The sequence below is a fragment of the Conger conger genome, chromosome 10 (genome assembly GCF_963514075.1).
Source record: "Conger conger chromosome 10, fConCon1.1, whole genome shotgun sequence".
In the NCBI taxonomy this organism is placed as follows: Eukaryota; Metazoa; Chordata; class Actinopteri; order Anguilliformes; family Congridae; genus Conger; species Conger conger.
The window spans coordinates 37,891,202-37,905,270 of record NC_083769.1 but is presented as its reverse complement, the minus strand read 5'-3'; the positions used below and the strand labels follow the sequence as shown (position 1 = coordinate 37,905,270).

Below are 14,069 nucleotides of genomic sequence, written 5' to 3'. Positions count from 1 at the left end.
CTGGGCCTGCCTGTGCTTCAGTTCTAGCAGCGTACAAAAGAGGCTCAGACATCGGTTTAATGAAGGCTTATAAATAATAAAAGCAGGGTTCATTTGTTTGAGCTCAGAGTTATTAGCACACCAAAGCTACAAGCCGTGATGTCACAGCGTGACACGGGAAGCCCTGCGTTGGAGCGAATGGCTGTCTCACAAAGAGGGGAGGGCTTTTATCATTGTGATGATTCCCCCGGGCTGAGCAGAGAGAGGGTTCGGTCTCATTACCTCAGAAAACCCTTATTCACAATGTATTACAGCAGTGCTTCTTTAACTGTGGGTCAGAACCAAAAATGGGTCCCGGGAGTATATGAGGTGGATCCTGGAATTAGTCTGTAGTCCACTAGGCTATGCTATTATCTGCTATACTTGATGGGTCCCTGCGAAAGGTACTACATTTGTCATTTGGGTCCCGATATTACAATGTATTTCTGATTTTGGTCCCGATTTTGAAAGGAGTGCATTAGAGTAATCTAACTTGGTGAAGTGTGTGTGTGTGTAGTTTTTAATTTGTGTCTAGTAGTTCTTAACTCAGGTCCTGGAGGGCTGCAGTGTCGTTTGTATTGGTTGTTACTCTTCACTTAATTGATTAATTAAAGCTGCTGATTAGACGGTTAACTCACCTCTGCTGCTTTCTGGGGGCTGAACTGCTGGCTGATGAAGGTGCATTAAGGTAAAATAAAAGTTTGTGGCAGATTTAAATATTCTTGCCATGTTTTGCAAGCAGCCTAATTAGCACGCTGAAATAAAGTGAAAACTAACAAACCCCGGACCCTGGAGGACTGCAACACTCCGGCTCTGATGTGCTGTAATTAAAGCACATGAAATGTGGACTTCTGCTTCCAACTATTACACTGATCTCGGTGTGTGATAAGAGGATCCGTGCGTAGAAAATGTTTGCCAGATACGTGATCTTATTATTTTTTTCCCCTCCTTTTCAAATAGGAAGGTAATTGCAAGTTTAATATTTACTCAACACGCACATAATCCTACACAGATCGTATATCTGATGGAGGAAAATATAGCCATACACATGCATTCATAAACTGTTTATGTGTCGTGTGTGTGTGTGTGTGTGTGTGTGTGTATGTATATGTGTGTGTGCGCAATTCAGATTTTCACTGCAGTTTTATTCCTTCAAAAATAGACATTTTTCATTCTTGTTATCTCTATTAGAAAAGTAGGTCATGTTATTTTTTTTTTCTCCAAAGAATACAGTTTTATAGACTGCAAAACCCTGATTATCATGGCAAGTCCTCCTTTGTTTTTCTTGGACGTGAGATGGAGATCTGCAGAAAAGTTCAGCTGGCACACCCCGCCCCCCCCTTCCTGTAGACGCGCCTTCCCTCTGTAGCAGGGCTGAGCTGTCTGTCACACACAGCGGTGGTTCTGATTGGCCCCCGTCAAAACCGCCCCCGAGCGGCTCATCTGCTGATTGGCTCTCTGAGGGAGAATGCCAGAGTCCTTAATCAGACGGCACATTTCATCACCCGTCAGAGAATGGCCTTGTGGGAAGATTAGGATGGAGTCAGCAGCTGTATCTGTATCTGATAGGGCCGGCCTGCATACGCTGGTCAATAGGCCTGTGTGACTGCTCTCACCTTTACACCTGTTATCTGAGTGGAGGCCCGCCATCACCTTTTGTGTGTGGTGTGTGTGTGTGAATTGTGTGAATAGAGGGGATGTATGGGTATTGATTTGGTTGTTATGTTAGGAGGGAGTGTTGCTATCCTGTGTTTGGGGGGAAGGGGAGTATAAGTTTGAATCAAGATATCTGGGTATTGGGTTGGTTGTTGTGTGTTTGGCGGTTTTGGATTGGTTGCTGTGTGTTTGGCGGTTTTGGATTGGTTGCTGTGTGTTTGGCAGTTTTGGATTGGTTGTTGTACAGCGATGCTGTATAAGTGTGAATAGAGCAGGTATGTGGGGTTTGGGTTGGTTGTTGTGTGTAGGACGGTGTATTAACCCCCGGTCCCCTCCTCCCCCAGCGATGCTGTATAAGTGTGAATAGAGCAGGTATGTGGGGTTTGGGTTGGTTATTGTGTGTAGGACGGTGTATTAACCCCCGGTCCCCTCCTCCCCCAGCGATGCTGTATAAGTGTGAGGCCCAGCGGGACTCCTGTGGCCTGTGTCTGAAGGCGGACGGGGCGTTTGAGTGCGGCTGGTGTTTGGGGGAGAAGCGCTGTCTCCTGCGGCAGCACTGCCACGCCCCCGACCACAACTGGATGCACCAGGGCCGCCGCAACGTGCGCTGCAGCCACCCGCGCATCGCCAAGGTAACGCCCGCGCATCGCCACGGTAACGCCATGCCCAAATTACCTAGGTCCTACTATTCTCCAAATAAGGGACAGACTGTCTCCTTATTGTTCCCAAGGTACAGAGCTTTCCTCTACTGTTACCCCAAATAACCAAGGCCCACTACCATCCTGCCACCTGAAAATGATCAATGGCTGACGCACCAGTTTCCCACCAATAGCTGATGAGCAGCAGTTGTGCCCTTCCACCAATACCAATACGCCACCTCTACCTACAGCACTTGGCTATTGGGCTGGGCGATAGGCTGGTTTTCAAATAGTCTCATCCTTTGAGTGCAATAACTACCGTCACCACTATGTGATGTACTGCCTTTCTGGCTTTTTTTCCCTGTAATTTTACCTGATGGAGGTGACATGAAGGTGACATGGACTTTGGAGGTGACATGAAATTCTTCTGGAAAAGTAATCACCATTGATACCTATTTGAAGATGATAAGCCATAAGCCAGCCAATCAGCAGCAAGGCCTTGCAGTTTCCATGTGTTTGCTGGAAGCCCATGACGTGACCACATGGAAGCCGTACAACATTTTCTGTTTATTTGGGAGCACTGCCTCTGAAGTTTGGATGTTTACTACCACATCTGGTATGATTACAGAGGGGCAATACACCACACGGTGGCCATGATTATTACTGTACTGGATGATCCTGGGTAATCAGGGAATGAGTATATCGCATTGCCCTGCTCCCCTGTAATCTGCCCCTGGCCTGCCCTGTGTCTGTGCCGTTACGGTTGTTTATTATGTGACACACTTACAGACCCCAGTAAAGGACAGCATCATCCCCCGTCTGCTCTGGTGTGTGTACCATTGTTTATACCTGTTGTGTGACGCGCTTATAGACCCCAGTAAAGGACAGCATCATCCCCTGTCTGTTCTGGTGTGTGTACCATGGTTTATACCTGTTGTGTGACACACTTACAGACCCCAGTAAAGGACAGCATCATCCCCCGTCTGCTCTGGCGTGTGTACCATGGTTTATATCTGCTGTGTGACACACTTACAGACCCCAGTAAAGGACAGCATCGTCCCCCGTCTGCTCTGGCGTGTGTTACCGTGGTTTATACGCGAGTGGCGCGCTCCCGTGCCCTGTTGAAGGACAGAGGCCGGCAGCGTCTGCTCTGGTGGGTGACAGTGTCTCCGTTCCGCTCGCCCGCAGATCCAGCCCCTGACGGGGCCCAAGGAGGGGGGCACGCGAGTGACGATGGAGGGGGAGAACCTGGGGCTGCAGGTGCGAGAGATCACCCACGTGCGCGTGGCCGGAGTGCGCTGCACCCCCGTGCCCTCCGAGTACATCAGCGCCGAGAGGTGAGCCGCCCGCTAACGCCACGACATGACGCGTGCCGCCCTCAGTGTGACTTTCAGACCGGCACTGTGCCCTATGAACCTGGGCACGAGTGAGACTGTGTGTGTGTGTCTGTCTATGTGTCTGTCTATGTGTCTGTTTATGTGTCTGTTTATGTGTCTGTTCATGTGTCTGTTTGTGTCTTGTGTTTGTGTGTCTATGTTTGTGTGTCTGTGTGTGTGTGTGTGTGTGTGTGTGTGTGTATGTGTGTCTGTCTATGTGTCTGTCTATGTGTCTATTTATGTGTCTGTTTGTGTCTTGTGTTTGTGTGTCTATGTTTGTGTGTCTGTGTCTGTGTGTGTGTGTGTGTGTGTGTGTGTGTGTGTGTCTGTCTCTGTTGTCTCTGTGTCTGTCTCTGTGTCTGTTTATGTGTCTTGTGTTTGTGTGTCTATGTCTGTGTGTCTGTGTGTCTGTGTGTCTATTTGTGTGTGTGTGTGTGTATATGTGTGTGTGTGTCTGTGTCTGTGTTTGTGTTTTTGTGTGTGCGTGCGTATATCTATATATATATATATATGTGTGTGTGTGTGTGTGTGTGTGTGTGTGTGTGTGTGTGTGTGTGTGTGTGTGTGTGTCTATGTGTCTGTGTGTTTGTGCGTGTGCGTGTGTGTATATGTGTGTCCGTGTCTGTGCTGTTTGTGATAACCCTGCGGCCCCCTCCGTCTCTCAGGATCGTGTGTGACATGGAGGAGTCCCTGGTCTCTAACCCCCCCGGAGGCCTGGCGGAGCTGTGCATCGGAGACTGCAGCGCAGAGTACCGCGCCCTGTCCTCCCAGACCTACTCCTTCGTGGTACGTAGCCTCCTGACCGTCCAGCACGGGCGCGTCTCTGTGGCGACAGTCTGACCCCTGACCTCTGCAGGGGCGGAGCCACAGCCTTGTCTCCCTAGCGACGGTCTGTGGAGCGCTTGTGGAGTACACCGGCGCTGTGTGATGTAATTACCCTCCTCCCCGCGCGCCCTGGGAGGCGCAAACAGGCCATTTTCCGGCGGGTTCCGCGGCTCACACTGGAGTGAGTGGGCCGGATCGGCCCCTTTAAAGCACCAATCAATACGGCCCTCGCTGCTCCATCAGCTCGTGCCCATGAGTGCGTGCACACAGCGCGATTACTGCCGCGCAGAAGAGTTTAAAAACAGGCCGGTTCAGCTCAGGCCACAGCATTCAGTCAAGATGAAATTATTTTTAAAATGAAATATTGAAAAATTCTCCTTTTAACCAAAATAACACTTGATCATGTCGTATTGATCATTGCTGAATTGCAGTGATCAATAATGCATTAAATCTCTCTGCGTGGCATTTCAGGACTGTACTGTACATGCTATCCCTCCTGATGCAGCCTGTCCCTGGTTTCAGTAATGAGCTCACACACAGGAGACCCCACTCCACAGATGGCAGGCGTAAAATAAAGCGCCTTTACAACAGCTGTGCAAACATACAGACGCTTGGCCCTCACTGTCAGTGGCGGGGGGGCTGACAGTGAGGGTAGAGGAAGCGGAGGGTTGTGCTGGTGACAGTGAGCAGAGAGGAAGAGGAGGGTTGTGTGGGTGACTGAGCGGAGAGGAAGAGGAGGGTTGTGTCCATTAACGTCGCTCTGCACACAGACTCCCAGCTTCAGTAAGGTCCGCCCGGAGAAGGGGCCCCTGTCGGGCGGGACGAGGCTGACCATTTCCGGGAGACACCTGGACGCAGGGAGCTCTGTGACTGTGTTCGTGGGACAGGGGGAGTGTCTGTTTGTCAGGTGGGTACAGCAGCTACCTGTGTGATTATGCTGATGGGTAATTGGCCAATAAATGTGCGTGGAAAATATTATATGTTTCTACAGTAATGATATTTCATGTATAAGTACATGACCAGTCCTATTTACAGTACGTGCTAAAATACGCGTGCGCATACGCACGCACATACACAGGTAGACACACACACACAAGACATGTGTACACAGGCACACACACACGCACGCACGCACACATTGTGTAATTGTGCATCGTGTACAGGGCCAGCTCACGGTGTGTTTTTTTTTTTGTCCCTTCAGACGAAACAAGCGTGACATCGTCTGCGTGACCCCACCCTCGCAGGCTGGCTCTGGCCCCTCCCCCATCAGACTGCAAATCGACAAGGCCGAGGTCACGAGTGTGGAGACGCGCTACCTCTACACCGACGACCCCACCATCACCAACATCGAGCCCAACTGGAGCATCATGAAGTAAGTGCTTCATGATGCCATACCGCCAATACGGCCTGAGAGGAAGTCCGGTAACGCTAGAAACACCTCCGGCTCACTGTCCTAAAGCTTAAAAATGCCCATCATGAAAACCTGTGGTAGCGGTCACTGCGTTTGTGTGTTTATTGTAAGCCTGTGTTTGTGTCTTTTTTGTAAGGCTGTGTTTGTGTGTTTATTGTAAGGCTGCGTTTGTGTCTTTATTGTAAGGCTGTGTTTGTGTGTTTATTGTAAGGCTGTGTTTGTGTGTTTATTGTAAAGCTGTGTTTGTGTGTTTATTGTAAGGCTGCGTTTGTGTCTTTATTGTAAGGCTGTGTTTGTGTGTTTATTGTAAGGCTGCGTTTGTGTCTTTATTGTAAGGCTGTGTTTGTGTGTTTATTGTAAGGCTGTGTTTGTGTGTTTATTGTAAAGCTGTGTTTGTGTGTTTATTGTAAGGCTGCGTTTGTGTCTTTATTGTAAGGCTGTGTTTGTGTGTTTATTGTAAGGCTGTGTTTGTGTGTTTATTTTAACGCTGCGTTTGTGTCTTTATTGTAAGGCTGTGTTTGTCTTTATTGTAAGGCTGCGTTTGTGTGTTTATTGTAAGGCTGCATTTGTGTGTATATAGTAAGGCTGATTTTGTGTGTTTGCTTTTTTAGTGGAAGCACCGCCATCACTGTCACAGGCACCAACCTGCTCACCATTCAGGAGCCCAAAGTGAGAGCCAAGTATGGAGGGGTGGAGACCACCAATGTAAGTTCACTGGCTGTGCCTGTTATGAGCTACTATAACACAACTCACACTCAACTTCACTGCCCAGACCTGTAATGACCTACTACAACACAACACACACTCCCAGGTTCACTGCCCATGCCTGTAAAGACCTACTAGAACACAACACACACTCAGCTTCACTGCCCAGACCTGTAATGACCTACTATAACACAACACACACTCAGCTTCACTGCCCATGCCTGTAAAGACCTACTATAACGCAACACACACTCTTTTACCTCAGGTCATTATATCTCTATTGAGACCTGGTCTCATTCATCCCGTGTCCATAGCACAGTCCTATACTCTCAGAAGAAAGGGTTCCAAAAGGCTCCATAGAGGAACCCTATCTAGATCAAAGGTTCTATGTCTGGTAAGATGGTTCAGTCTGGGAGCTTGTACACTGCCATAGAGGGCTCCCTTAACATCTAAAAAGGATTTCCCCTGTGGACATGAGCTAATGACCCATTTTTTCTGAGAGTGTATAATGAATTGAACCTCCATAATGTGTAGTAACACGCCAACACGTGTGATGGTTGAAATTGGTGGACAGAAGCGTAGGAGGAGCGTAGGCCTGCGGTGGATATGAAGGCTTCAGTCGTGTTCCTCTAGCCTGTGGCGGTGGTTTACTCTGCTTCCTCCCCTCTCCAGGTGTGCAGTGTGGTAAACGAGTCGGTCATGACCTGCCTGGCCCCTGGCATCATCCACATCAAGCGGCAGGTGCCCGAGACCGGCATCCATCCAGATGAGTTCGGCTTCATCCTGGATCACGTGACCGCATTACTCATCCTCAACGGGACCCCCTTCACCTACTATCCCAATCCCACCTTCGATTCGCTGGGGAATTCTGGGATACTGGAGGTCAAGCCTGGTTCACCCATCATCCTAAAGGTATCTAAAGCACGGCTGCCCAACCCTCTTCCTGGAAGTCTACTGTCCTGGATGTTTTCACTCCAACCATAACAAATCACAGCTCATTCAACAGCTTGAGCAGGGCCGCCCAACCCTGTTCCTGGAGTTAATATCCTGTACATTTTCACTCCAACACTTACAAAGCACCTCATTTAACAGCTAGGGCATGAGTGTCTAAGTAGTAGAATCAAGTGTTAGGGATGAAATGAAACCCTCCAGGACGTTAGAGCAGCCCTGATGTAAAAAGCACTGAAGAAATGTAATGTGTAATGAAGTAATGTGGCTGACTTATACTTCAGTATCCATTAGCAGTATGGTGGCCATGCAACAGTGATTTATTTATTTTGGCTGCAGATACAGTCTCATCAAAGGGAGATGAGAGGTTGCTGAAGAGTTCCTGTACACAGATTTTTCTTTTGATTTGAAGACATGAGGGATACTGAACACTGAACTGATTATCTCTCTCTCTCTCTTTCTCTCTCTCTCTCTCCTCCCTCTCCCCTCTCTCCCTCCCTCACTTTCCCTCTCTCCCTCCCTCCCTCCCTCTCTCCCTCTCCCTCTCCCTCTCTCCCTCTCTCTCCCTCCCCCCCCCCCCCCCCCCCATCAGGGAAAGCACCTCATCCCGCCTGCCCCTGGGAACGCCCGTCTCAACTACAGCGTTATGATTGGAGAGACGCCCTGTCTGTTGACCGTGTCTGAATCTCAGCTGCTCTGTGACTCTCCCGACCTCACCGGCGAGCAGCGAGTCCTGGTGAGCGAGTCAAACACGATCGTTTAACTCAAACACCACCGTTTAACTCAAACACCATCGTTTAACTCTACTTCCCCATCGGACTCTCGTGTGCATCTTCAGAACTGAGTCAATTACGTATTGTAAATGTTCTGGATGATTTTCTGAGCTTGTCTGGTGTATTGGAACCTATCAAATACTCTCAAAAAGTACAAGCCCGGCCTTCTGGTCCTCATGGTTGGCTCAGTAGCATCAATCAAGCAAAACTATTACATATTTGACCCAGGTTTCAAATTGTGATTTGAAAATACTCCTGATTTTTACATAAACCAATATAGATGTATAACCATGAAAATGTGTTATTTGCCAGTAAGAACTGGTGTAATTGGACAGACTGCAACATTTGGTTTGAGAAATTGGTTTGTTGTTTGCTTGGTTGACTTTAATGTGACGGGCATTGGGTATTGACACCAGCATGTCTGAACTAGTCCTCTGACTGCTGACGCTGGTCGCGACTCACCGACTGGTGCAAACTCAATTTAACCCAATCAATACGTGGCGACCGTGGAGAGAGGAAGAGGTGTCTGCGAATCAGATAGCAGATGAGCGTTAGGAGGGGTTGGTGGAGAGGTGTGGGTGATTTATGCGGTTGTGCTACCTCCCGGGGGTAAGTGAGAGACAGGTTTGGAGCCGGTCTGGAGTGTTAATCACCTGGGCCGTGTCGGTAACTTTGTGCTTTTTGTTTCTCCTTACTCAATAATTAATGGGAGCGGGTCGGGGTGTAATGACTCTAGAAAGGTGAAGCTCGTTAGGAGAAGCTGTGGGAGGTCTCGGTTAATTGGCCCGGTGGCCTTCAGCGAGGCCTGAGCTCCCGTGGGAAACGGTGGCGCACCTTTCCGTGGCGTGGCTGTGAAAGCTCTCACCGCCCCGGCCGGGGAACGCGGGCGAGAAGTGTGTTTATTTTCTGGGTAAAAACCCCTCAGGACGCACCATCACCTGTCTGAGGGGGTCCTGACAAACAGACAAAAATAAACAACGTAATAATATACAGCACAGTAAGCGACAAATACCAGCCATGGTATCCAGTTACAATTAGACTAATAATACAGGAATAGGACAAAATCAAACATGTACGTACCATACACACGCCCACACCTGTCTTACAACAACGGTGAATAGAGACTGTTAACGTGCGTGAATGCTGTACAGATTTGAGTAGGTGGGTAGGTTGTCCTCACTGAGGGCTTGGCGTTGCAGATTTTGGTTGGGGGGCTGGAGTACACCCCGGGGACCCTGCACATCTACTCGGACAGCGCGCTGACCCTCCCCGCCATCATCGGCATCGGGGCCGGGGGCGGGGTGCTGCTCATCGCCATCATCGCCGTGCTCATCGCCTACAAGCGCAAGACGCGCGACGCAGACCGCACCCTCAAACGCCTGCAGCTGCAGATGGACAACCTGGAGTCCCGCGTGGCACTGGAGTGCAAGGAGGGTGAGGGGGCCCTCGCCCGAATCCACACACTACCCTACTACTCTACTGCACCCTACACCCTACACCCTACACACTACACAGAACACACACTACTCTACTACTCTCCTACACACTACACCCTACACCCTATGCACACTACTCTACTACCAGCACTATTCTACGACTCTGCTACACACACTACTCTCCTACACTCTACACACACTACTCTCCTACACTCTACACACACTACGCTCCTACACTCTACACGATTTAAAACCGCTGAACCATCCTTTTTTTAGGCCGTTCCAGTCCTAGCTCTTTCTGCAGAATGGGACCCTGCAAACGTGTACCTCACAATGAATAGCAGAGTGAAGGTTTGCCCATGCAAGCAAGCAGATGACGGTGTTAAAAGATTTTGGAAAAAATGAAAATATCGGTTTGTGCTTTGTCTGCCTCACAAAACGAGTTTATTTGGAATGCGTGGAGAAAGGCTCCATTGTGTTTAGTGCACACAGGCGGTTTGGCTGTTGGTGACAGGTCGCAGAGAAAGGGGAGACTGTGCGGGCATCCCGGCCCATTGTGCGCCCGGCTTTGATGCTCGTGAGCACAATGAAGGCTCCGTAATTATTTTTAACACACCGACAACAATAAGAGAGCATGAAAAATTGAGACATTCCCGTTTTTCACAAGTGTGATGGCAGACGATGCCAAACAATAAACTCTTTTGTGTGTGGGTGTACAGTGAGATGTATAGTGTCTCTTTCTGGTGATAAGGCTCGGGTAGCGCTCTTATTTTCTCATAGCTGGTGGAGGTGCTCCTGCACCGAAACCGCTTGCTTTTCTTTTATGCGGCCACGCCCGTGTCATCAGGCCAGTGTCTCACACAGATAAAATGATGATTCGCTGTCAAACTCCGGCTCATTTAGCAAAAAAATGCAACATGCAGTCATCTGTAAAATGTGATTATATTGTCTCTCTTTAGCAGGGTTCATGGAGAAACCGTAAATCCATTCCGCCAGCACGTCTCGCGAAATAGGAGCAGGGAACTCGCAGGAGAAAGCGACAGCAATCATTTTTATTCCCCGTCCTCAGTTTGTTTTGTGCGCGTGCACGCCCAGCGAATACGCTCTACTCAGGAGGAACGTGTCCCAATAGGGCATGTTTTATTTTGGAAGCAACACAAAGTAGTAAATATTCATTTTAAAAACAGCAGTACTAAAGCATTCCCTGTCAGTACACAGTACAAAAAAAAAAAAATGCTGTCACATACATTCATCATATTGGACATAATAATTACACTGAGTAAAAATGATTTTGAATGTCACAGAACTTAAGGAAGACGTTTAGGGGAACAATGTTGACAGTGTTGGAAAATGTACAGTATTCAGGCCCTGAATCCTAGTCACGTAAATATTAAACATTCTTGAATGGCATGTAATGTGCGCGTATAGGATAAACACAGCGTTTTTATCTTATGTACAGCATGTTATTACTGACTTCTTGGCTGCAAGCCCAGCCATCGCTCCTCTTCTCTCTGAATGGCAGCTGTAGCAGGACAGCAGGGTTGTGCTAACCTTGAGGCGGGAGCACGTTTGGCTTGCGGATTGAGTGAGAATATCTGCGTGGCTTTCGTATGGGAGCAGGAGCCGTCAGAGATGCTCCGCTCTTTCTGGGTTACTCACCCTGTCCGCCCGTCCGTCTGTCTGTCTGTCTTCCGCCAGCCTTCGCCGAGCTCCAGACGGACATCCAGGAGCTGACCAATGACATGGACGGCGTGAAGATCCCCTTCCTGGAGTACCGCACCTACACCATGAGAGTCATGTTCCCGGGCATCGAGGAGCACCCGGTGCTGAAGGAGCTGGACGTAAGGGCTACTCCTCCAGAGGGAGAAGGCAGGCCTGGGCCCAGCAGTATTTATTTTAGATTCAAATACTTTTCTGCATTTGATTAACCTTGCCTGGCGTATTGGAACTAATGAAATGATCCCATCTGCTCCCTCCGTGCAGGCTCCAATGCACCAGGCAAGATCAATAGAGCGCAGAAAAGTATTTGAATCCAGAACAAATGCTATTTGAACCCAGGTCTGACCGAGTGCTAGAGCTTTAATCATCTGTGGCCAGCTTCCAGAAACCGTTCAGCCATGGGACCATACTGTATTCCTTTAATTCATTTAGTCGCACTGGTTAAAACCACTGGCCCTGAAAAAATGAATAAATAATATCCCTCTCTTAAAAAAAAAATATATATATATATATTTAATAAAAATCTGCTCAGCTCAGCTGGCCACCGCACTTGGGTGTCTGAGTGGTGAGGTTCCAAGCAGACGCTTTTCCGTTCTTCCTTCTTTTAATTAAACCGCTCGATGGAGGGAAATTAGAAACCCAATGCGGTCGCTGTGGACCGCTCCTGAAACCCATCTGTGCTCAGAACCAACCGTTACAACTTGGAAACCGCAGGGAAGTGCCATAGTGTTATTCCACATGAGTGTTTACGGGCCGGGCTGGTTTAACTCCAGTCCTGGGGAGCTGCAGTGTCTGCAGGTTTAACTCCAGTGCTGGGGGAGCTGCAGTGTCTGCAGGTTTAACTCCAGTGCTGGGGGGGCTGCAGTGTCTGCAGGTTTAACTCCAGTGCTGGGGGGGCTGCAGTGTCTGCAGATTTAACTCCAGTGATGGGGGGCTGCAGTGTCTGCAGATTTAACTCCAGTGCTGGGGGGGCTGCAGTGTCTGCAGGTTTAACTCCAGTCCTGGAGGGCCGCAGTGTCTGCCGGTTTAACTCCAGTCCTGGAGGGCCGCAGTGTCTGTAGGTTTAACTCCAGTCCTGGAGGGGGAGCTGTGTCTGCAGATTTAACTCCAGTGGAGGGCCACATTGTTTACAGGTTTATCCCCTGGTTTAGAGACGGGCACCTGAAGTTGACAGCGATGAGAAGTTTAAAAAATAAAATGACTTGTATATCTCTGACATCCGCTCCCCCTCTGCTCCCCAGTCTCCTGCTAATGTGGAGAAGGCCCTGCGTCTCTTCAGCCAGCTGCTGCACAATAAGATGTTCCTGCTCACCTTCATCCACACACTGGAGGCCCAGCGCTCCTTCTCCATGCGTGACCGAGGCAATGTGGCCTCCCTCCTCATGGCGGCGCTGCAGGGCCGCATGGAGTACGCCACCGTGGTGCTGAAGCAGCTGCTGGCCGACCTCATCGAGAAGAACCTGGAGAACCGCAACCACCCCAAGCTGCTACTCAGGCGGTACGAGCTCTCTCTCCCTCTCTCTCCCTCTTCCTTCTCTCTCTCTCTCTCTTTCTTTTTCTCTCTTTAACCCTTTGAAGAGTGAGGTCATTAATGTGATTAGAATGTTCTTCACTGAACATTCTAATGCTGATGTCACAATCACTACTGGTAACTGAAAGCAATGGAGTTGTAGAACACTAGGAATTAACAACAAAAAAAAAGTATTCAAAGGATTAATAATAATAATGTCTTCAGTCAATATTGCTATTGCATTAATGAATATCTAAATAATTATTTATATTATTTCAATATATGAGGTCAAAGAGTAATAATAGTAAACTATTAATGCAGGGCACTTTTTATTCAGGGTGATTAAACCCCTCTCAGACATTGTAAAATAAAACGATGCCATAAACATAGTTTTGGCATCAGGTCTGTCTCTCTGTCTCTCTGTCTCTCTGTCTCTGTCTCTGTCTCTGTCTCTGTCTCTGTCTCTGTCTCTGTCTCTGTCTCTGTCTCTGTCTCTGTCTCTGTCTCTGTCTCTGTCTCTGTCTCTGTCTCTGTCTCTGGACTGTGTGTGTTAAACTGATCAGCCGGTCCCGTTCTTCCCTCACACAGAACCGAGTCGGTGGCGGAGAAGATGCTCACAAACTGGTTCACTTTCCTGCTGCATCGATTCCTCAAGGTGAGTGTGACTGATCACCCCGGCGAGAGATCGCTGGGTTGATCTTTATCTCTGCTCCTGCATAGATCAGTGCTTTATTCGTTCTTTCTCAACACTGTAATTCTTTAATGATACTAAACAAACTACCATACTCAGGGCTTTGTCTACAGTACACAATCGTGATGCTTGTTGCCGTTTGTAAAAGGAAGAAATCCTGTTCCTTTTGGTCTATGTGTGCACTGTTTAACTCTGATTTATATTGGCACTGTTAATTATTCTTCATTTAATGATTCTGTTTAGTTTAAAATGTTGCTTTTGCAGAGGACGTGGAGGCAACAAAGAGGAAGTAAGATGTTTGGTTTTCTCAATAAGGTCCTTTTTAGGAACAAAAGGAAATGAATGTTATAAATAAAAGAGTGA

The 14,069-nt window shown here is 48.4% G+C and overlaps 1 protein-coding gene across 1 annotated transcript in view; it reads left to right on the top strand.

The window, feature by feature from the left end:
- plxna3 (plexin A3) overlaps positions 1-14,069 on the top strand; it is a 138,573-nt gene that overhangs the window by 113,737 nt on the left and 10,767 nt on the right. The window contains exons 12-23 of the mRNA XM_061256868.1: positions 2,116-2,306; positions 3,501-3,649; positions 4,354-4,474; positions 5,284-5,420; positions 5,715-5,885; positions 6,536-6,629; positions 7,302-7,541; positions 8,170-8,313; positions 9,550-9,784; positions 11,485-11,627; positions 12,747-13,003; positions 13,604-13,670. Coding sequence (XP_061112852.1) covers positions 2,116-2,306; positions 3,501-3,649; positions 4,354-4,474; positions 5,284-5,420; positions 5,715-5,885; positions 6,536-6,629; positions 7,302-7,541; positions 8,170-8,313; positions 9,550-9,784; positions 11,485-11,627; positions 12,747-13,003; positions 13,604-13,670 — 1,949 coding nt within the window. The remainder of the gene's footprint in view (positions 1-2,115; positions 2,307-3,500; positions 3,650-4,353; positions 4,475-5,283; positions 5,421-5,714; positions 5,886-6,535; positions 6,630-7,301; positions 7,542-8,169; positions 8,314-9,549; positions 9,785-11,484; positions 11,628-12,746; positions 13,004-13,603; positions 13,671-14,069) is intronic.